Source organism: Urocitellus parryii, chromosome 1 (assembly GCF_045843805.1).
Source record: "Urocitellus parryii isolate mUroPar1 chromosome 1, mUroPar1.hap1, whole genome shotgun sequence".
Lineage (NCBI taxonomy): Eukaryota > Metazoa > Chordata > Mammalia > Rodentia > Sciuridae > Urocitellus > Urocitellus parryii.
Window position 1 is genome coordinate 104,561,717 of NC_135531.1, and position 22,105 is coordinate 104,583,821.

The window sequence follows — 22,105 nt, forward strand, 5'->3', positions numbered from 1 at the left end:
AGAAATAAATTTATGATGTTTAATCCATCCAATCTGTGGTGTTATTGTAGCAGTCCAAACTGAACAAGACATTACCACTCACGGGGGAATCATTTTTTGCCTTTTTTTGTCTTTCTAAATCAGATACTGTATTTCACCTTAAGGAAAAGTCAAGTGATAGGCTACTGAATAGTCAAGGAGATTATCAGTAAATAAAAACAGTACAGCAATCCATATGAAGTGTCATGATGTATTGAGAATATAAAATCGCATCAGCAAATACTTTCTGGCATTAGATATGGATTAAAGCAATTCCTTACCATCACAACAATCAAAAGATCAGCAGTAGTCTCAAACCAGAGAGCTCTCCTAGGGCTCCCCATTGCTTTCCAATACAGAATCATAGATTTCCTTTAGTTATTGTCTCAAAAAAGATTCTGTCTAAATAGGATTCGTAGAAACTGGCTAATAATCATTTATCTTGAGTTGTGTTTCCTATGGTTATGGGTTTCTTTCTACTTTGGTGTTGAGGTCTCCCTATTGAGAGTGGCCAAAAGCTATGATAGTCACTGTCTTCACAGGATGGATGAGGGCAGGAGGGAGTCTAAAGCTCAGGTATGTGTGTCAGGTGAGATGATGAGGATGGGAAACAAAATCCATGAAACCAAGAGCCGATTCTTTCCATGTTCCAGAGAGGAGAGGAGTGCCGTCAGGACACAGAGAGGAATGGCAGAGGTGACAGGGAGCTTGAAAATGTGTGTGGGGGAGAGGGAGGAAGAGAGGGAGAGGAGGGCAGAGAGAAAGCAAGATGGGTAGAAGGGGAGAGAGAGCCAGAGAGAGAGGGAAAATGCCCACTGGGATTATCCTAGAATTAAGGCCCATGTGTCTTTTCCCCTAGGATTTCCCATGGGGGTTGCTGATTGGGTAGTTTCAAGATAAAATGTGAGCAGAGGATGGCTCTGGTGTTGATCATTAGGTTCTGTTGTGGTCAGCAGCTGTGTGTGGTTTGGGTTTGAACAGTTTTCCTGAATATTTGGCTTTAAGGAGAACTTTAGCATCATCGGTTACCGTGTCAAGGAGATAAAGTTGCAAATAATATATTTTATTATAGTAAAGAGCTGCACCAAGGGGGCCTCCACCATGTATAAAAAAATTCTTCAAATATCTGAATAACATTTCCCCTATTGTTTCTTCCTTCTCAGTTTCCAATAAAGTTGGAGATTTAATGATTTCTTTGAGTTGTTCTTCTGGCACTTGCAAATGCTTAGCCAAAGTTTTTAGGGATGCATCATCAACTCCAAAAAGGACTCGATACTGGTTTAAACTTGCCTTCAGCTTCTCCACCTCATTGTTACTGAAGAAGATTTTGAAAGGTGTGAAGGCAGATACTCCAGCACTGAAGGCTTCTAGACAGATATACTGCAACTGAGAATCCCGTTTCCTTTCAATGTCTGCCTCCATAAAGTTAGGCAATGAAAACATAAAAATGTGGCGCTTTTGAGCAGGAAGATCCTTTATGAGGGAGTCTATCATGATTGGGAAATCATACTCAGATAAATTGTTGTTGGAAATTAAGAATACCTGTGGTTCCTCAATGTTATTCTTCTTCAGATTTCTCACACAGTCCTCTCGGATCTGCTGCAGGACGTTTTGTCTGTCAAAGGTAGTTGGCTTAGACATTTCTTCATTTCGTAAATCAGAATCCACCTTGGTTCTTACAAAGTAGAAATTCTTCTTCGTAGTTTTGATTGCCTTGGCCAAGTCTAGGTCAATTTTCTTGAATCGTGTAGCAGAAACAATAATGAAGAAGTCATACTCCCTAAATTTTACTTTGTCCAGATAATCTTTTGGCTCTAAATTAGTGGCTCCAATTGTAGGCAGCTCCCAGATTCTCACATTGGGAAAGTTTGGGTGTTTGTATGCAGTTCTCTCCATGGTCATCTCCACCACCCCAACAGGAGCTGCATCTTTTTCTTCATGTCCAACCCCTCTCAGGGCATTGATGAAACTGGACTTCCCTGCTCCAGACTCCCCTGTCACAGCAATGTCCAGTTGGGTATTGTCAATTTCTTTTAAAGCATACCTGATTGTAGAATTTGCCTCCTGAATGTTCCCTTTTTGTAGGAGTGACACTATCAAACTGAAGGTTTTTTGAGAGATGATTAAGCTTCCCATCTCGAAGTTGTTAAAATACGACGTAAATCTAGGGACCAAAGCTTGGTGTTGAGCATGATTAGGAGTAGCAGAGAACAACTGACCCATGACTGCAAGCAAGCAAAGTAACTGAAAGAAAGAGGGAAGAATAAAGTCGAAAGGGTTATTACACCAGAGAACATCTTACAGCTTTGATCTTACCAAAAGTGCTGTAAACTCAGGGCCATTATGTCCTTAGTTATGTCCTGAGCTGCTTCAGTGGTATCATTCTGCTTTTTCTTGTTTAAATTCTTTATTAGGGAAAGGTTGAAACGGAAACAAAGTTAGGGAAAACATCATAAAAAACTGCATGTGTTTTTAACTAGCTTCAATCCTAATTCACCTAATCCTACTGCAGGACTCTAAAGCCAACCCAAGATATCATCATTCGGTATATTTCTCCTAATTATCAGGAATTTTTATTAACTTAAGTTCAATAAAATTACCAAACTGAAGTAACAATAATACTTCATTGTCCTCAATTCTTAATCAGATCAAACTTCCCCGACAGCCACATTTTTGTTTGTATTTTTGTTTTGCAATATTGGTATGGGTCTAGATGTTAACAAAGGCAAGCTATTTTATTTGATTTATGTACTTCTCAAGTTTCATTGGTTTGCTTTTTAGGTACTTCTCTTGGCTTTGGAACTCACGTTGGTGAGTTCTTATCTTTCAGGAGTATTATTAACTTGCAATAATGGTTAAACCCACTAAATGAATAGAACATTTCAGCACATTTGAGTTCATGTCTAGCTCCCTTGTTGTCTTTTAAACAATTTTTTTTTTTATGAGAGTAATCTAACTGTACAGAATACTTTTTGAAATGCAACACTTCTTTGGGAAGAGTATCTGAGAAATCCTGCTACTCTTTAATGTCACTATGTGAGATCATTTCTTGTAATAGGTTTATTAAGATATCACTAGCATATAAAAACTGTATATGTACAATTTAATGTTTTGATATATGATCTCTGTTAACTTATAATCAAAGTCCATTTATCTAACAAAACTAGCACCTCTACATTGTCTGTGTGCATGTGTCTGTGTGTGTATGGTGTACAGAGTGAATGTTAAGATCTATTCACATGGCAAATTTTAGGTGTATAATTAAGTATTTTTAATTATTATAATCATTCCATACATTAGGTCTCCAGAACTTGTTCACATTGTGTAACTGAAACTTTGTATCCTTTGCCCAACACATCCTTATTATTCCCTTCTCCCAGCCCCTGGCAACCACTCTCTGCTTCTATGAGTTTGATTACTTGGGATTCCACATATAAATGCGATCAGGAAGAACACTTTTTACGTGGGTAGTAGAACAGACCAAGAATTTCTAATGTGACTTTAGTGTTAGATTTTCCATAATGTATTCCCAGATCCATCTGAACTTTCTTGGCCTGAGTCTTCAAGTGGATAGCCACATCAGTAGAGCTCCCTCACCTCCCAGCTGCCAGTAAGTTGAGCTATTGAGAGGCAGCAGCAAGTGTCTGAGTGTGAAGTGAGAGGTGAGAACATGGCCTGCTTGCTCTCTCTTTGCCTGGGCTGTATTTCTGATGGTAGCTGCATCTGCCACTAAGAGAATCACGCTAAGTGGCCTCAATCAAGTGTTCGTAATCCAATAGAGTTTTTTAGAAAACGTTTCTCCCGGTCTTGCTCCTGTGCTAGCTTTGATAATGGCTTTTTATATTTCCTGGCTTCTGGTGACTCACTATCCCTTATTGATCTGCCTCACCTGGGCTAACTTTCTGAAGTTGCTCTCGCATCAAACTCTCTTCATTTGAAGGCTTATTGATGAATCCTCCATATACTGTAATACATGTCTCATTTTCTCTTAAGTGAGGTGCTGTAAGGATATGTGCATCCTTTCCTCCCTAAGGATACCATGTATCTGAACAAGTGATACAAAAATAGAATAGCTGAAAATTCTGAAAAATATTCTGTTACCCAAATATATATTTGACTGTGTCATACCATGTTAAATGGTCTTGTCCTATTATTTCTGAGTTTGATAGAGGGGTGACAATTGCATTGTAAAGAAGACTACTAGCTTCATCAACAGAAATTAATAAGCTCTTGCCCTTGAGAACCTAAGTTGTTGCCCATCTCCACTTTCTACATATGAGAGGTGGCTTAAGATTAACTGTGAATTGAGATTATGAGTGCCTCAAGACAATTCAGAATTTTCAAAGAATACTAAATGCTTTCCCACTTTTCTATTGATGATTTGGTAATAGCATGTTCCAGTTCAACTGAGTTCTCAAGTTGAGTCTTTCTCTATGCTTTGTTCCCTGGCTACTGGATATAGAAATTGGATATAGATTGGATATAGATATACAGAGATGATAGAAGGGAGAAAGAAGATAGAAGTCTTTCCATATAGGAAGTGTTGGAATTATTCCTGCCTCTATTTCTAAGCTTCAAAGAGCCAAAGAAGATGAAAACAAATGCACTGAGGAATTTAGCTTAGATCCATACAGAATGAGCAAGAATAAACCCAAAAGAGCAAGAGTAAAGACAATAGCAGTGTTTCTCAGTTGCCATACAGGGACTGGGTGATTCACTTACTGCCACTCAAGTCCTACAAGAAACCTGAACTGCGGGCTCCACTGCAGAAAGGTGGAGTAAGCACTCTGGGAGCCATTCTGACTCCAAAACACCTCTTCTATACTTTAAAGGATTATGTGCTTAAGCAGCTTTGGCAAGACTGCCCAGGCTAAAACCAAACAGATGATATTGGTGTTCATGCTCTCTAGAAAGCTAAATCCATCTCAGAATTCCTCTGGCCCTGGTTGTTCAGAATCTCTCATGTTTTCTAGTAGAGATTCTGCATCCACTCCTCGGAAATGGCCTTTGGATTCAGATTTTATTGATCCTTTAATGAATAAAAGAGATAGACTATCTCATTTGACATAGAGAATACAGCCAACATTAAATGGACATTTGAATCCCACTAAAGACAAATCTTCTGTAGGTGCCCCACCACCCTGCATCTGCTTCCATCCCCACCCCTCCTCCACTGTCTTCAACTCTCCTGCCAGTCTCAAATCCTCCTCAGACTGAAAAATTTGAACTCCAGTTCCCCTAACACTCCAGAAGGCTGGGGAACTCGTGATCTACCTCTTGAAAGTTTTAATGAAAATGGTAGTGTCTATGAAGACCAGCACGACAAAATACCTCTAGGTCTTCTCTGGAAACCTTATCAGCTGGTTCAGTTCTAAAGTGTCCACAGCCTATGGAAGAAACCAATGTCTCACAAAAATTCCAGGAAGAGCTCTTAAAAAAAAAAAAGCTGGGCAGGGTGGTGCATACCTGTAATCACAGTGGCTCAGGAGGCTGAGTGCGGTGACTTGGTGACACACGACTAAACCAGTCAGTCCCTCCAGGAGAAGTGGGCTGGCATGAAATAATCACACAGAGAAATATCTTTTTCTTTGGGTTCTGTGATGGTCCCTCTGATCCAGCTGCCACAAAGGAGGCAAGGCAAGCAAGAAAGAGAGAGAGAGAGAGAGCATGCCTCCAACCCAGGTTTTATTGGGGGAAGCTGTTCCAAAGTACATTCTGTCAAAAAAGGGCAAAGGGTAAAAAGGGTAAGGTTCCAACAAACAGGTAGGTGGGTGTAATTCACCCCATCAGGTGACTGCCCACTGGAGAGCTGCACCTTTCTTATCAGATCAGAGGTAAATTCCATTTGCATTGCACTGGATGCAATACCAGCCCAGCACCTCTTTAATTCAGGACTTAAAGGTGTGTACATAGTCCTGTCCAGGGTGGCTCCCAACAGCTAAGATAGGAGGATCATAAGTTCAAAGCCAGCGTCAGCAACAACAAGGCACTAAGCAACTCAGTGAGACCCTGTATCTAAATAAAATACAAAATAGGGCTGGGGATGTGGTTCCAGTGGCCCCAAGTTCAATCCCTGGTACCCCATCCCCCTGCCAGTCTAAAAAACATAAGGAAAAATACTTAACATTGCAACAATTAGAAGAAGAGGGAAGATGTTTGAAGAGCAGAAGAAATTGCCAAGCTGAGTAACTCCAGTCTGGATTGCTGTGAGGGAGTTACAGCAGGTTGCACTGCCTCCACGGTGCCTTCTTCAACATTGAACTCCCAGGATAACTATATTGTGATCGTCTGCTATAAGCAATGATGGAATTACAAGGACAATTTCAATTCTGAGTATGATGAGAACAGGACTTTGCTGGCCAAGATGAAAGTGGCAGCTAGAAGTTTTATCAAACATTGTGAAAAACAAACAAACAAACAAACAAAAGAACACACACACCGTTCTCCAGATAAAAGAGTATCATAAGGTACATGAAGAAGTCTTACAAGACTATCAGCCAATCAAGCACTGCAGTTGGATTACTAAGGAAAATACAGATGTGAGTATCTTCATAACAAACTGGCTCACATCAAAAGACTAATACTGGATTTGACCAACAGCAAGCAATCATGGCTCCAGAACTCTGCTTGCACCAGAAGATATGAATTAACTTAAGTTTATTTATAGAAAATTACAAATGAGTTGCTCTAAATTCCTAAAAAGATGAAAGTTGGTCCTGGTGAAAGTTTCAGTATTAATAAACTTGAGTCACCACACCCCCCATTTTACTTTGCTTTCCTGCATTTGAAGCTGCTTTTTTTCTGGTCCTTTCTTCAGATTTTCAAAAATTGTGTTTGTTAATAGAAATAATTATTTAGATTTTGGAGCTCCAGTGTCCATAACTCAAATCAATTTATTTCCTTGAAAAACTTATTATTTTTTTTTACTAGAAATAATTTTTAGTACATAGTTGGGGCTCCAATGTCCACTCTTAAAAGTTGTGTGTGTTAGTAAAAAAAATATTGTGCAAGGTGAAATGCTTCTGGAGAAACATAAGCCTATTTTCTGACCTTTTATGAAGTGAACCCTTTGCTTTCAATAATAGAATATTTAGAAATTTTCACAAAATTTAAAGAAATTAAAACATTATTTTGGAGGGTTAAAAACAAAATTGTATGAGTTTTTATGAGTGTTTATGAGTTACATAGGTTGACTTGATATGAAATATCAAATCTGCCCTTCATTACAATGGCTGTCTTAAGGTACTGGCTAGTGTTGTTAATCATCAGCCACACTGCTTCTCAGTGATTAGAGCAATGGGAAGGACATTGTGGTCTACCAGTGTCTGGAAGCATGTGCCCAACCTGTATGCAGAGGTGATGTGGATGTGAGCATTTATGAAAGCAAGAAGATGCTACTCTCTAGTAGGTCAAATGCTCAGGTTAAACAACTGACCAGGGTTACTGTAGGTTTTTTTTTTTCCCTGTCAAATTGCTACTTCTATTGTGAATGACAAAAACATTTCCATTTCAACACATTGTCATATTTATAAATGTTGGGCAAAATTGATATAAAAATAAAACAGATCTATTGTTTGGGGGCAAAATTGTAAAATTAAATGTGTATGTAAACTATTTATATGCTTTTATAAAGCATTTTTTGAAGAGAGACATGCAAAAAACCTATTACTTACATTAGATGTATATTTAAAGATTTTTTTTTTCATCCTAGATGCCAGGAATATAGAAAAGAGCACGTATATTTAAACATAGCATAGTCTTATTCATCAAACAGCATAAACTTTCATAAAACGTGACATGTGGAAATTAGTTGTAGATGAAATACAAAATGACATACAATCTGTAACAAAGAAAAAAATTAAACTTCCTTATTACAAAACAGCTCAGATTGAAATGGTTAAAAAAATTCTACCAAGTATAAAAGTTCAGAAAGTATATATGTCATATAATTGTAAATTTGGAAAGGAGAGTAAAAATGTTTTACCCATGCTTAATTCATTTTAAATATAAAATACACTGATGATAAAACTTAATGAAGAAAAGATGACAGACCAACATTAATTATAATTAGGGTTAGAAAAGTGCTAAATAATAACATTGGATATCTGAAAGCATCATATGTGTGCACACACAATAAAAATAGTAGATATAAATAAATAGGCAATTAGTCATGAGTGTCACATTCTGGAAGCTGGAGGAAACAAGATGATGTTGAGAAGAATTTTCAACCAGCTCAGGATTGGCACCTTTACAGTTACCCTCTCTCTTTGAAGTCTTCCCATGTCACTCATGGACCCCACCATTATTCAAGAAAACAGCAAAATTCTGTAGTAATCCTTGATCTTCTTTCTCTCTTATTCTATTTTAACTCTGTAAGTAAGGAAAAGGGCCCGGTACTTCGAATTATAGAACCAATATTAAAGAACATGGTCAATGCATGGGCCTCTGGCAATGGCTCTTTATCAGGGCAAACTTGAGCCCATAGGGATACTTGGCAGTCTATGTAGAAGTCTCTGGTTGTCACAACTGGGAGGTGAGATGCTACTGGCAGGGACAAGGTATACTGCTTAGTGTCCCACCACACACACACTGAAGTATTATCAGGCCCCAAATGTCAATAATGCTAAGAGATGAGTGGGAATCCAGTCTTTCTTCCTTTAAGCACCTTATAGCACATCACAGTACTAGGATGGGCTGAGCAGGGCAGAACCATGATTTGGAAAAAAATTACTTTCATAGTTATGAAGTCTGGCCAGGGAACTCCTTAATAGTGGTGCCAATTTTTCTGCTTAAAACTAAGGAAAACACCCAGAAATGTGAAGGAATCCATACAGGGTGTTGGACTGAAGAGGGAGGATGGGGATGAGGGCAACTTCTGGGAACTATGCAGACCTCATGTAGCAATCAGGGAATTTCTTCTCATACCAATCCCCAGGGAATATTGGAAGATGAGGAGGATAATAAAGAACATGATGAACCTCAGAAGCATAAAGTAAGCAACTTGGCAACCTGCCCCCTGGGTGGTGCTCGTGAAGCCCATTGAATTCTGTAACCTGGGGGTTGATGGGCCCACATTGACCCCAGAAGGTCATGGGAACCACCTAAGAGGACCTGAGAAACAGACAAGCTGGGGTGGGAAGAACCAGTTGCTGACCCTTGGACCAAGCCCAGGGTGAGATTTGTAGCTGGTAGTTAAGCAATGAGCAATGAAATGCATGGTGAGGTCACAAGTATTTTAAAATTACTTTAGGGTCTTCTTTAAGCTACTTTCAAAGAAGAAGAGAAAGCAAAGTTTGGTATTTAATTTGTAGAAAATAAACAGAAACAAAGCAACTAAAGGGAAAATACATCAAAAGAAATTAATGAGACTAACTCTTGACAGGATCCATTGATGTTGATGTGAAGCTAGGAACTATGGCTAAAAGTATCTCCCTTTGTGTGGTAAAAAAGATTCCTCTTTTAAATTTTTTAGTTGTAGATGGACACAATACCTTCATTTTATTCATTTATTTTTATGTGGTGCTGAGGATTGAACCCAGTGCCTCACACATGCTAGGCAAGTGCTCTACCACTGAGCAAAGAAGATTCATTTAGTAGCAAAGACACACTAAGGTAACTTCTGATCAACTACTAACCCCAGTGCTCACATTAGCATGGGATTGACTTGTAGATGAAGCTTCCCTAAATAGGAGGGCCACCATGACAGTTCTGGAGAGGACCAACTCCCCTGTCAAGGTGAAGAGGAGTTGAACACCTGATTGTGGTACAGAACGTGGTTCCCAGCTCTCCAGGTAAATATCAGATTTGGAGATAGCACTATCTTCTTTGTTGTTCTCTGCTCAGAGATGACCCACTATCTCTTAAGAGTGCTCTCTGCTTATGCCTCACTTTGCTTTTACTTACCTTTCACCCGTAATAAAGTTCTCTTGTATGGCTTTTTGTGTCTGACTTTAAGTTTTTTTTTTTTTTTTTCATTGGAACATAAGAACTGAGGTTTGGAATTTCCACTCCCTACTTTCCTGCAACAAGATCATTCTGACTGTTGATCGGAAAAATGAGGAGGAAGGGAATAGAGATGCAAAACCTGCAAGTAACACAGAAAAAAAAAAATACCACAGCCACATTCACTTGAAGAAGGAGACAAGAACACTCCAGGAATGTTCAGAAGGTCCCTGAGAGCACATGCTGTTTTTAGCAGATTTGTGATTTTCAATTTTTCTCTTAGCCTACCAATTCCCTGATTTAATGACACACTCCATAATTTGTTTTAGATTTTTTTTTTACGCTAGCTATGAGCACAAGTGACAAAGATCTAAATTATTAATTGTTACAAAAGGATACATGTGTCAATGACATTATTTTCCCAATGTATTCTGACTTGCCCTACTTTTCATCATAGGAGATCATTAGTATTCTTACTTTCCATTTGAAAAATGAAAGACTCCCCAGCCATAAATGTTAAGTGGCATGCAGAGTGTGCCCCTGCTCCAAGTGTAGCTCTGCTCAATGGAAGGAATGAAAAATACTGAATTAGAGGTAAGAGAATAAGAACAGGATATGAGAGACATGGTGATGTTCCCTAATACATTGTGACACATGCATTTTCAACCATTCCAGGGGGAGGTGCTAGAGACAGACCAAGACAAATGGAAAAACATTTCACCAAGTAAATAATATCCAAAACACTTGCTGTAGATTTATCTGAACTTCAGTGATCAGCTTGGACTATTAGCCCATTCTGCCTCCCTCTGATCAAAGCTCCCTATGTTTCAAGTTGAGCATCCCAGCCCTGCAGCCTATGCTCCTAAATGTCTTGATGACCAAAGGTTTCTTAGGGAAAGAGACCTTTTGGGTCAGAAGTCAGCGCTGAATGCCCTTGCTGGATTAGCAGAAAATCCTGATTCTGGTTGATGGCTCGCTGTTGTTCAAGGCTCAGGAACAGTTCTCTGCTGTAGTCCAGTCTCTTCATATGAAATCTACCTCTTCTTCATCTGGGCCAAGTAGCAAATATGAGGCTGCTAGACAGGGCTTTTACACTCACTTGGCTTCTCTCCCACCCTTTGTGTGCTGCTGCCCAATCATGAAGTAGGGTGGATTTAGTCCCATTTCAAAATCGACTGTATTTCCAATAACAGAAAAGTGAAACCAAAATTTGTCTTACCAGGAACTCAGTTCTGTGAAGGAAAAGTTGAACGGTCTTGTGATCACAAATAACCTACCTAAATTTTATGACTTGACAAGTGAGAGCACAGAGAAGCAACTTATTAACAAGGCTGGAATATCTTCCACAGTTCCTGAAAGGTCACTTTCTCTGATCCCAGACTCCACAGATGCAGCCTGAACTAAGAGTCACACAACATCAGTCTTACCATCCAGCCTCTGTGATGGTAGCTCAGTTTTCTGACTACTGTGGGTTTATTTCCCTCAGACCTCATGACTGCTGTTATAGACAGGAGAGAGAACTGGATAGTGGGTTTGGGAGTTTGTGGTGAGGTCATGAGAAGACAGAAAGGATAGGGAAGTCACTATTGATAAAATTGTGTGTTTTATTCAACTGTGCACATGCAAATCCTCACTTCTGTCAGCCACCTTAGCTGAATGACAAAAATTCGAAGTGGAGTTTAAGTTTCAATATTGTCCAGCAGAGCTTCCTTAGGGGACTTAAGATCTTGGAATCGGTTGTTTATAATGACTTGTGTCTTCTTCCTCAGTGTATTAGGGAACATCACCATGTCTCTCATATCCTGTTCTTATTCTCCTACCTCTGATTCAACATTTTTCATTCCTTCCATTGAGCAGAGTTACACTTGGAGCAGGGGCACACTCTGCATGCCACTTAATATTAACTCCAGGAAGAGGTGGTGTTTATTCACACTGCGGTTCAAATATTTGAGGCACTCTAACATTTAAGTTTCTTGCCCTAAATCACACAGATGTAAGATGGAAGATTTGAGATTTAGACTCCACTTTGAATTTTTGTCATTCAGCTAATGTTGAGTGACAAAACAGCATGACAAAAATATATTTGTTGCTGTGTACCATAAGATAAGAAGATCTAGAGGGAAATTGAAGTTTGTGAGGAAGAAGACATAAGTAACTATAATCAACTGATTCCAAGACCTTAAGTGCCCTAAGGAAGCTCTGCTGGACAATATTGAGTAGGATCAGGTGCTAAGACAGGAGAGATCACCCAATTCAAATACATATATCTGTCATGGTGATATTATCATTTGACTGGGACCACGAAGCTCATTCCAGCAGTTGTAATTTTGGTAATTCCTTTTGACTCAAGGCTATGTTAGGCCCTGTAATAGTGTCTGCGCATCATCCTTGGAGAAAAGTGAAGACTCTTTTGCCAGTGTTAGGAGCTCAGTCTTTGGACCCTTGGTCAACATGACAAAGAAAGCTGTACATCTGGAGTCCAGTGCTGGGAATGGGAAAGTGAAACCTTTCTGTTCTACTGATCATTAGTCAGGAAAGAGGTATGCAAACTCAGAAGGTGGGAAGAAGGGAAAAACACCAAAGGGAGGTCAGTGGCCACTGGGTGAGGGGGAAACTTGCCTCCTTGTTTTGTCTCTCTCTGATTCTCTATTTGGATCTTTTTCTATCTTACCAAAGTACGCATCCTTTGATCGTGCCACACTACAGTCATCACCATTTGCTCTCTAAAATTGAAATCTTGAATCATCTAAACAAACAAACAAACAAATAAATAAAAGGTGAGATCTTAAATTTATTTAATATGGTATCATGTTAAATAATAAATTTTTATAGAAATATAATTAAAGGAAATGACATAAACAAAAATCTTTCAATCTGATTTCAAAGTCTGACATAAGCCTGATTCTAGTTGTGGGAATAAACAATCCATATATTCTTTTTTCTTCTTTTTAAAAATTTTTAATCAACAAATCATTTATAAAGGAGTGATCCACAGACCGTGAAAAAACATTTGCAATACATGTACTTCTTTAGGAATATACAAAGACTGAAAAACTCAACAATCAGCAAATAATGCAATTAAAAATAAACAAAACACATAAACTGGTATTTCATTGAAGAAGATAATCAAATGGCAGATAAACATATGAAAAAAATTCCCAGCAATATTTATTAGAAAATTTTATATTTAAGCCATAATAGAATACCTAAGTGAGTGCCTATTGTAATATATAAGTGTGTGTGTATATATATTTATAATATGCATATTATATAAATATAATATATAATATATACAAATATAATATGCATATATACAATATTTCATTTGCAAAATAAAACATGTTAACAAATAATAAAATATATTTGTTGCTGTGTACCATATGTTAAATGAGAGAATGAATAATTGCAACAAAAACATTCCAAAAATTTTCTCTCTGAACCTGACAGTAGGACTGTACAACATGTTTTTCAAAATATTACATTATCTTGTGGCATCTTGTGTATACATGGAATATTACTCAGCAATAAGAGAGAATAAAATCATGGCATTTGCAGGTCGATGAATGGAGTTAGAGAAGATAATGCTAAGTGAAGTTAGCCAATACAAAAAAAGAAAATGTCAAATGTTTTCTCTGATATAAGGAGGCTGATTCATATTGGGATAGGGAGAGGGAGCATGGGAGGAATAGATGAACTCTAGATAGGGCAGAGGGATATGAGGGGAAGGGAGGGGACATGGGATTATAAATGATGGTGGAGTGTGATGATCATTATTATTCAAAGTATATATATGAAGACACGAATTGGTGTGAATATATTTTGTATACAACCAGAGATATGAAAAATTGTGCTCTATATGTGTAATGAGAATTGTAATGCATTCCACTGTCATATATAAAAACAAACAAACAAACAAAACATCACACAAAATATTACATCATCAAACCTATCATTTGCACAGTTTTCCACTGAACTTCATGCCAGGTGTTATTTTATTTTTCAACAATATCAATAATTAATTTAAGTATAAATGACCTAAATATTGTAATTAAAAGGTATAAATGTTCAACATGTGTAAAATGCAATTAATAAATATATTCTCTATACATATATTACACTTGAAATACCAATACACCAATAGATTACAAAACAAAAGAAGGGAAAATAAGCATGAGAAATCTAAAATAGAGCTATTTATATAAAATAATTTCAACAAAAAGTATTTTCAGAGATAAAGGGGAACATTTCATAACCATAATAGGGTAACTTCTTCAGGTAAGTTTAACATTCTTTTTTTTTTAAAGAGAGAGAGAGAGAGAGAGAGAGAGAGAGAATTTTTTAAAATATTTATTTTTCAGTTTTCGGTGGACACAACATCTTTATTTTATTTGTATGTGGTGCTGAGGATCGAACCCAACACCCCGCGCATGCCAGGCGAGCACGCTACTGCTTAAGCCACATCCCCAGCCCAAGTTTAATAATCTTAAATGTGTATGTACCTAATGACAAAATTTTAAAATACATGAAGTAAAAATTAATAAAACTAAAAAGACAAATCCACAGTCAGATTTAGAGATTTTAAACCCCCTCACTTTGATGGAAGGAGTTATGATATAGAAGGATTAACATCATTATCAGCTACCTTGACCTATTTATAAAGAACTATGCACAAAAATGTAGAAAAGTATGCACAAAAATGTAGAAAAAAGTAGAAAATTCATAAGGATAGACTATATTCTGTCATAAAATAAGCTTTGAGAAATTTTAAAAATTTGAAATCATACAGACTGTGTTTCCTGCATAATTTATTACATTTGAAATCATTCACCTTAAGATACATAGAACCCCACTCTTATGTCTCCCCTACTTCAAAATTAAACAGCACACTTACAAATATCGACAGTTCAAATATAAAACACACAAAAAAGTAATAAAAAGTGCTGTGAACTCATAATAAAATTTAAAATATCAGAGTCTCTGGGATGACAAAGTACTCAGATATACACTTTTAACTTACAGTATTTGTATCAAAAGAAGATAGACTTACAGTTAAGTTATTTTCTAATTGGGTAGTAGAAAGGCAAAAATATTTGAAATAGAAAAGAAAAAATACAGCTAAAAATTGATAAAAAACTAACAAGTCTAATGAAAGGAAAAGCAAGAAAAAAAAAGTCAATGGAAAGGGAGCTATCTAAACAACCCTACAGACACTGAAAATGTATTAAGGTAATATTGCAATTGTTTGATTACAATTATATAGTTTACATAACTTGGTCTATTTTGAAGAATAAAATTGTTTGCTTGTTTATGTGATCCATGTGATAGGTTTCCCCATCCTTTCACATTCAGTCTGTGGATGTCTTGGCCTATGGGGTGAGTCTTGTGGAGACAATATATCATTGAGTCTTGTTTTTAATCCAATCTGCCAGTCTATGTTTTTGATTGATGGGTTTAGGCTATTAATGTTCAAGGTTATTATTGAAATATGATTTGTGTTCCTGATCATTTTGGTTTATTTCTAGTTTTTAATTTGTATTAGTTTCTCCTTTGATTGGTTGATCCTTTAGTGTAGTTCTTCCCTTCACTGGTTTTCAGGTTTTTTTTTTCTAATTTCATCTTCATGGAATATTTTGTTGAGAATACTTGGAAGTGCAGGCTTTCTGGTTATGAATTCTTTTAATTTTTGTTTATCATGGAAGGTTTTCATTTCATCTTCAAATCTGAAGCTTAATTTTGCTGAATATAAGATTCTTGGTTGGCATTCTTTTTAATTCAGAGCTTGGTATATGTTATGCAAGGACCTCCTAGTTTTGAGGGTCTAGGTTGAGAAATCAGCTGAGTTCCAAGTTTGTTTCCCCATATTTTGTAATTGAATATTTTTCTTTTGCAGCCTTTAAAATTTTTTCCTATTCTAAAGGAAAAAATCTAGGCTAAACATTTTCATTGTAATGTAGCTTGTTGTGCATGTATTGTAATTTGGTACATTCAGGGTCCTGTGAGCCTCTTGTATTTGATTTTCCATTTTGTTCTTTAACTGTGGGAAGTTTACTTTCATAATTTTATTATAAGATTCTGCATTCCTTTGGTTTGTATCTCTGTGTCTTCATCTAACACAATAAATCTTTAAATTTGGTCTTTTCTTGTTATAATTTTTGGAAATTTTGTTCATAGTTTCTGGACATCTTCTCTTTATGGTCAACTCTATTTTCAAGATTATATATTTTGTCTTCATTGCTTGAGGTTCTGCCTTCCAAGTGGTCTATTCTGTTGGTGATGCTTCCTATTGAATTTTTAATTTGATTTATTGTTTCTTTCATTTTGAGGATTTCTTTTTTTTCTATCTCTTTATTGAAGTGATCTTTTGCTACCTGCATTTGCTCTCTTACATCATCCTTTTCTCATAGATCAGTTTGACTCTTTATTCATTCTTCTCTGATATTTCTTATACTATGGTGTCAATGGATTCTGCCATTGGAGTTTCTTGGTTTGCTTGGGGTGATTTGTTCCCTGTGTTTTTCATGTTGTTTTTGTGTTTACCTATCTAATGGTATGGATCCAAGGTAGTAGAGTTTCTACCCTGTGGACTTATAGTGTCCCTGAAGATTTCCAGTATCTCACTGTTTAGGGAGAGACAAATAATAAAAACAACTAATGCAAACAATTTACAGCATTAAGCCAAAGATTTCTACTGTGACATCTACAATATTAATTATCACAATAAACAGAAATGATATGATCAGTTCTGCCTATCATAAAAATAGCAAGTTTGCAAAAGGGTTTACATTTTCAAATGGTGGAAAGTGAGAGAAGAGAAGTGACATAGGATGTGATGATATGAGGGAGGAGAAGACAGAAGTAAAAGATTAGAAGAAGGCCAAAGACAGAACAATAGAGATTGGCTATTAGCACAAGAAAAGAGAGAATCCAGAGAAATATAAGTGAGAGAAAAAATGTACATAAAGCCAAAACTTAAATAAAAAATTAATGATAAAAATAAAAGAATACAAAACAAAACTAAAATATACTAATCAAACATCCTAGTTCACAAAAATTAACCCAAGTAAAATAATTGGCTTAAAAAATGCTAAAGATGAGAATAAAAAAAAATAGGAAACTGTATAACTGTCCATGTGCCATTAAGGTCACAAGTAAACTGTGGAAAAGAATTAAAAAATCTTGGTGAAAAGTTAAAGAATTCTTTCCCTGGAGTTAAAAATATTCTCAGCAGTTTTAGATGGGATCTTCTGGAGTGTGGTGCTCCATACTCGGGATTGGATTGAGAGAGGTAATATCATAGGCAGATTTCCTGGAGGCAGGGTATAGGTCTAGGTGGACTCCAGCATCTTTGCTGAATACCAATTTGTCTGGAGATTTTCAACCAGCACAGCTCCAGTGTCCAGTGCTTTCTGGTCCATGATGGAGGACTTTACCCTAGGGCTTTCCTGGGTTCCATTCTTGTGGTGGGGGAGCCAATTTTTAGTACCCTATAGTCGCCTGCAGCCCCCACGTTTCCTGGTCTTGGGTTCAGTCTCTAAACAATTTCTCCTTTCCCTGCCCTTCTGAGGGTGTCTCTGGCCATATGTGACTCTCACAGCCAGTCCTGCAAGCAGTTGGGTTGGAGGGGGAGGAGTAGAACTGGGTGGGTTTCCCTTGTGTAAACCTGTCTCCATGTTTGATTTTCTTTGGGTCACTTAAACACACTCTATATGATGCAGTGTATGTTTGCTGGGCTTGTAGTTTGGGCCAAACTTGGGTTTTCCAGGAATTGGCTTCCTCAGTAACCAGTCCCTGTGCTGTAGCTGCAAAATGGTTCCTTCCTTTACCCTCTGAATATCACCTGGAGAGATGGTGGCTTCTTTCCCCACACTCGGATATCATGTAGCACAAAATATGTGGGTTCCTTTAATTCCCTTTTTCCTCTACTATACTCTTGGAGGGATGTCTCTGGTTTGTAGTGTGCAGCCCAGCTGTGCCACTGGGGTTTTTTTCTTTATTTTATTATGTCAAACTTCTTGTACCCCAATCTGCTTTGAATGTGCAGTTTCAGTTTCCAGTAAAGTACCCTCCTCCTTTTTATTTGTTCATCAACCTTGTGGAGAAGCTGCCTGTCTGCTTTCCTGGTTTCACCCAATGGAGCAGCCAGGAACATAACCTCTATTCAGCCATCTTGGATCATCCACCTATATATTCTTTCAGTAATTTTAAAACTTAGGTTTCAGAATGGCATACTTATTTAGTTAATGTTTTCATTAGCTTACTTTTGAAAATGGAATAATAAACATAGATTCAAAATTAATGCAATGATCTTCACACCCTCCCAATTGGCATCTCTGTACATTAGATTGACAAAGCCACTGAAGTAGTTTGGAAGACATACAAACCTCCACTATTCCTCCACAGGATACAAAGATGACTCATCTGAGTCTGGTGAGTTACTTATTAAATTAAATCAAATCCTATCATGTTTTCAGCATATTATAGTGATATATTTCAAGAGATGTAGTACTCAATGTGAAAATCATCTATACTCAACTACATGGGCTGCTTTAAATCAAAGTCATCATCATTTATTGCATTTTAAGACATTGTTGTGGTTTCTCACTCCTTACCAAGGGTAGGATCCCAAATTAGAGATTTTAGCATTATTCTAAAGTGAGGTATAGATAGATCCAGAGATAGAGACCTATTTCTGTTTTAAACAGGTATATATCTACAACTGTATCTTTCCTTCTAATACACAGAAATCTTGCTTCCACACAGAACTTCCTTCTCAAGATCATATTACTGATTTCTATAAATACTGAGAACAGACAGTGGACCCCAGAGAGCCATGAGCATCTATAGCTCTGCAGATCTACTTACCTTCAAACATAGGAGGGGTCAGATCTACTGCAGCCTGCCATAGCCACTATCACCTGAAGCATGGGCATTGAAGCCTAGACCTATCATTCAACTGATGCTTCCTCTCTTGGTGCTGTGCCCCTTCATCCCACCACCATATACAGTAGACAAAAGAGTGGTTACTTGGGAAGACATGAGTGGTATCTACTGGCTTGGACAAGGTTCCCAATGTAAGTTTGGGAATATAACAAAATGGTTCAATGTAAGAAAAGGGGATGATTTCATCAACAGGAATGACACCAAAGGCAATGTACCAGGCTGGCATCAAGAAGAATAACACTAGGATGTGCCTTCATGTTTGTGTCAGCTTTTTGTTACTATGTCCCAAATACTTGAACAAGAACGACTAAGAGTAGGAAGATTTATTCTGACTTAGGATTTCACAAGTTTCAGTCCATTGCATGTCCACTCCATTCCTTTGGGCTTGAGTGAGACAGAACATCATGGTGAAGGGCATGGTGGAGGAAAGCTGCTCATCTCAAGGCAACCAGAAAGGAGAGAGGGGGAGGGGAGAGGAGAGAACAAACAAAGAGGGAGGGGAGGGCTAGGGCATAAGAGATACCCTGAAAGAGCATGCTCAGGTGACCTTCTTCTCCCAACTTGGTCCTACATTGTAAAATTTTCCACTGCCTCGTTCCAATAATGCCATCAATTTATTAATCCAATGTTGCTGCATTGCATAATGAGACTTCAACCCTCTTGGGCAGGGAGAAGTGCTAGAGGCTTATGACAAGCAGGCTGCAGGAAGCTAGTGGAGTTGTAGGCCACAGTCCACAGGGACCCTTCTCACTGAGATGGCCTAGATAGGACAGCAATGAAGAGGACAGAGAAAACCAAGGAAATGAGATCCAAGGTCAGCTGCCACTTCATCAGGAGTAACTTAGCAAATACCATTTATCATTTACCCACACAAATACCAGAAAATCCTAAACCATGTGATGGCAAAAAGATAAGAGCTACTTGTCCATTAGCTGAGTATTTATCAGCCCCATAGGCTGAGCAGGGAAGGCGAGTGAATGCCAGAAGACATCTCTACATTCTTCTAGTTTAGTCATACAACAAGAGGAAATGAAGATGGAACTTCAGCAATAAGAAATGACAAAAGATCAATGCTGAAGACCTTAAGTGCTTGCTTTTGGTATATTGACTAGAAAACTAGAATTATATGGCATTGTCTGTTCAGCATAATTTAAAAAATTATTTTGACTTGGGGGGATAGGGAAGAATGAAGAAACTTTGGTTTGTGTAGAGGGGAGTGAGGGGAAGGATGGGGTTGTGGGGATGAGAATGTCTGTAGAATGAGACAGTCATTGTTACCCTATATACATGTATGATTATACTATTGGAATGACTCACCAGGTATAGCCAGAGGAATGAGATGTTGTGTTCCATTTGTGTAAAATATGTCAAAATGCATTTTACTGTAAAATTAAATATTTTTATATAAAGATGTCTCTTTTTCATAATGAAAAGAAGGTTTTTCTTTTTAAAAAGCCTGTTTTTTGGGCTGGGGATGTGGCTCAAGTGATAGCGCGCTCACCTGGCATGTGTGCGGCCTGGGTTCGATCCTCAGCACCACATACAAACAAAGATGTTGTGTCCGCCGAAAACTAAAAAGTAAATATTAAAAAATTCTCTCTCTCTCTTAAAAAAGCCTGTTTTTTTTGCCTCAATATGCACTAATTTTTTAAAAATATTTCAAATCTTGGTCAAGTTGATATTTTTAAGAATTTTATTTTTAGTTTGTAAAGGACCTTATTTATTTTTATTTTTTTTGCAATACTAGGGATTGAACCTAGGTCTCACACATCTTAGGCGAGTTGCTGTTTTGTAGCAATAAAAACTTGAGAACATCCCAAATATCCTCCTATTAGTGAATGGATAACCAATATGTGGTACAATTCTATACAACATGGAACAGAGTACTGATTCACAGAATATGGATACATCTCAAAAAATACACTGTCAAAGGAGTCAGACTCAAAAGAGTATACATTGTGACTCCATTTACCTAGCATTATGTAAGAGCTAAAACTATACTGGCATAGAACACAGCATTGGTCCCCAGTACTGGGGAAGGGGGAATGATTTTATTAAAAAGCAAATTATAACAGTGTTTTGAGGTGTGGAGAATGCATATTATCCTGTTGGCAGTGATGGTTACATGAGTCTATATATATTTCAAATCTCATAGCAAACAGGTCAATTATACTGTTCATAAATTTTAAAAAGTTTTTAAAAGTGATATATATATATATATATATATATATATATATAAATAGATTCAGTCAAAAATTAAGGATAATTCAATGTTAAGGTGAAAACACTGTGCTAGACTTTTGTCTTCACTTTCCCCAGAATCTTAAGAAACCAAAGCAGTAAGAGTCTTGATCCCAATCACATTAGGGTTCTGTTAATGATGCTAGACACTGAAAACTTTGATGATGATAAAAACAAAATCCAGTTGTATGAGTATAAACATACAGGCAAAGCCTTTATTGGGACAACCACATGGGAAGGGAAACATAGCTTCAACAAGCAAATGTCAGGGCCCAGCATGCTTGCACACGACTACATTCCCAGCAACTCAGGAAGCTGAGGCAGGAGGTTCACAAATTTGAGTTGGGGCCAGCTTCAGTAACTTAGCAAGACCCTGAGCAACTCGGCAAGATCCTGTCTCAAAACAAAAAATAAAAAGGGCTGGGTAGTGGCTCAGGGGTAAAAGACCACTAGGTCAAATTTCCAGCACCTCCCACCCCAAAAGCGGCAGGCTGGCTTGCTGAAACAGAAGGAGCTAGGTTTCTTGACATCTTTCAAGAGTGGACTGGAGTCTAGGATGTGAATTGAATTTAGGTGTACTCTAATTTAAACATCTTTAAACGGTGAGATGGATGAACTAAGTGAGAGAACAAGTAGCAAGTTAAGGACCTTGGAATTTTCCATTTTAGTGCCTCTTCCATTAGCATTTTAAAACACAATATGCTTATGTAGTAACATAGTATAGTTTTAGCTCTTACATAATGCTAGGTAAACAGCGTTACCCTTCTAGTATTGGGAGAGATATGGCAAGGTCACCCTAGCTCTCTGTAAAGCATGTGACAAGACCATTTGAGAGTGAATAAATGAAGCACATTTGGTGGCTGACAAATTGTGGGTTAAGCTGGGACTTTTTAATGGCTGTCAAGGCATGTGCAAAGCCCAAGAGTTCATTTGCTTTTTATACCTGTGGTGGTCTCCAACTATC

General features: G+C 37.5%; 1 protein-coding gene and 1 pseudogene across 1 annotated transcript; one reads left to right on the plus strand and one right to left on the minus strand.

Annotated features, from left to right (window-relative positions):
* Positions 1-951: 951 nt before the first annotated feature.
* On the minus strand, positions 952-5,542 carry LOC113201106 (interferon-inducible GTPase 1-like). The gene is made up of 2 exons (XM_026414633.2): positions 5,485-5,542; positions 952-2,262 (listed from the first exon to the last, which is right to left on the minus strand). The coding sequence occupies exon 2, from the start codon at positions 2,239-2,241 to the stop codon at positions 952-954; it is 1,290 nt and encodes a 429-aa protein (XP_026270418.1). The 5' UTR covers positions 2,242-2,262; positions 5,485-5,542.
* LOC113201107 (RNA polymerase II elongation factor ELL2 pseudogene) lies at positions 3,729-5,512 on the plus strand (annotated as a pseudogene).
* Positions 5,543-22,105: the final 16,563 nt, after the last annotated feature.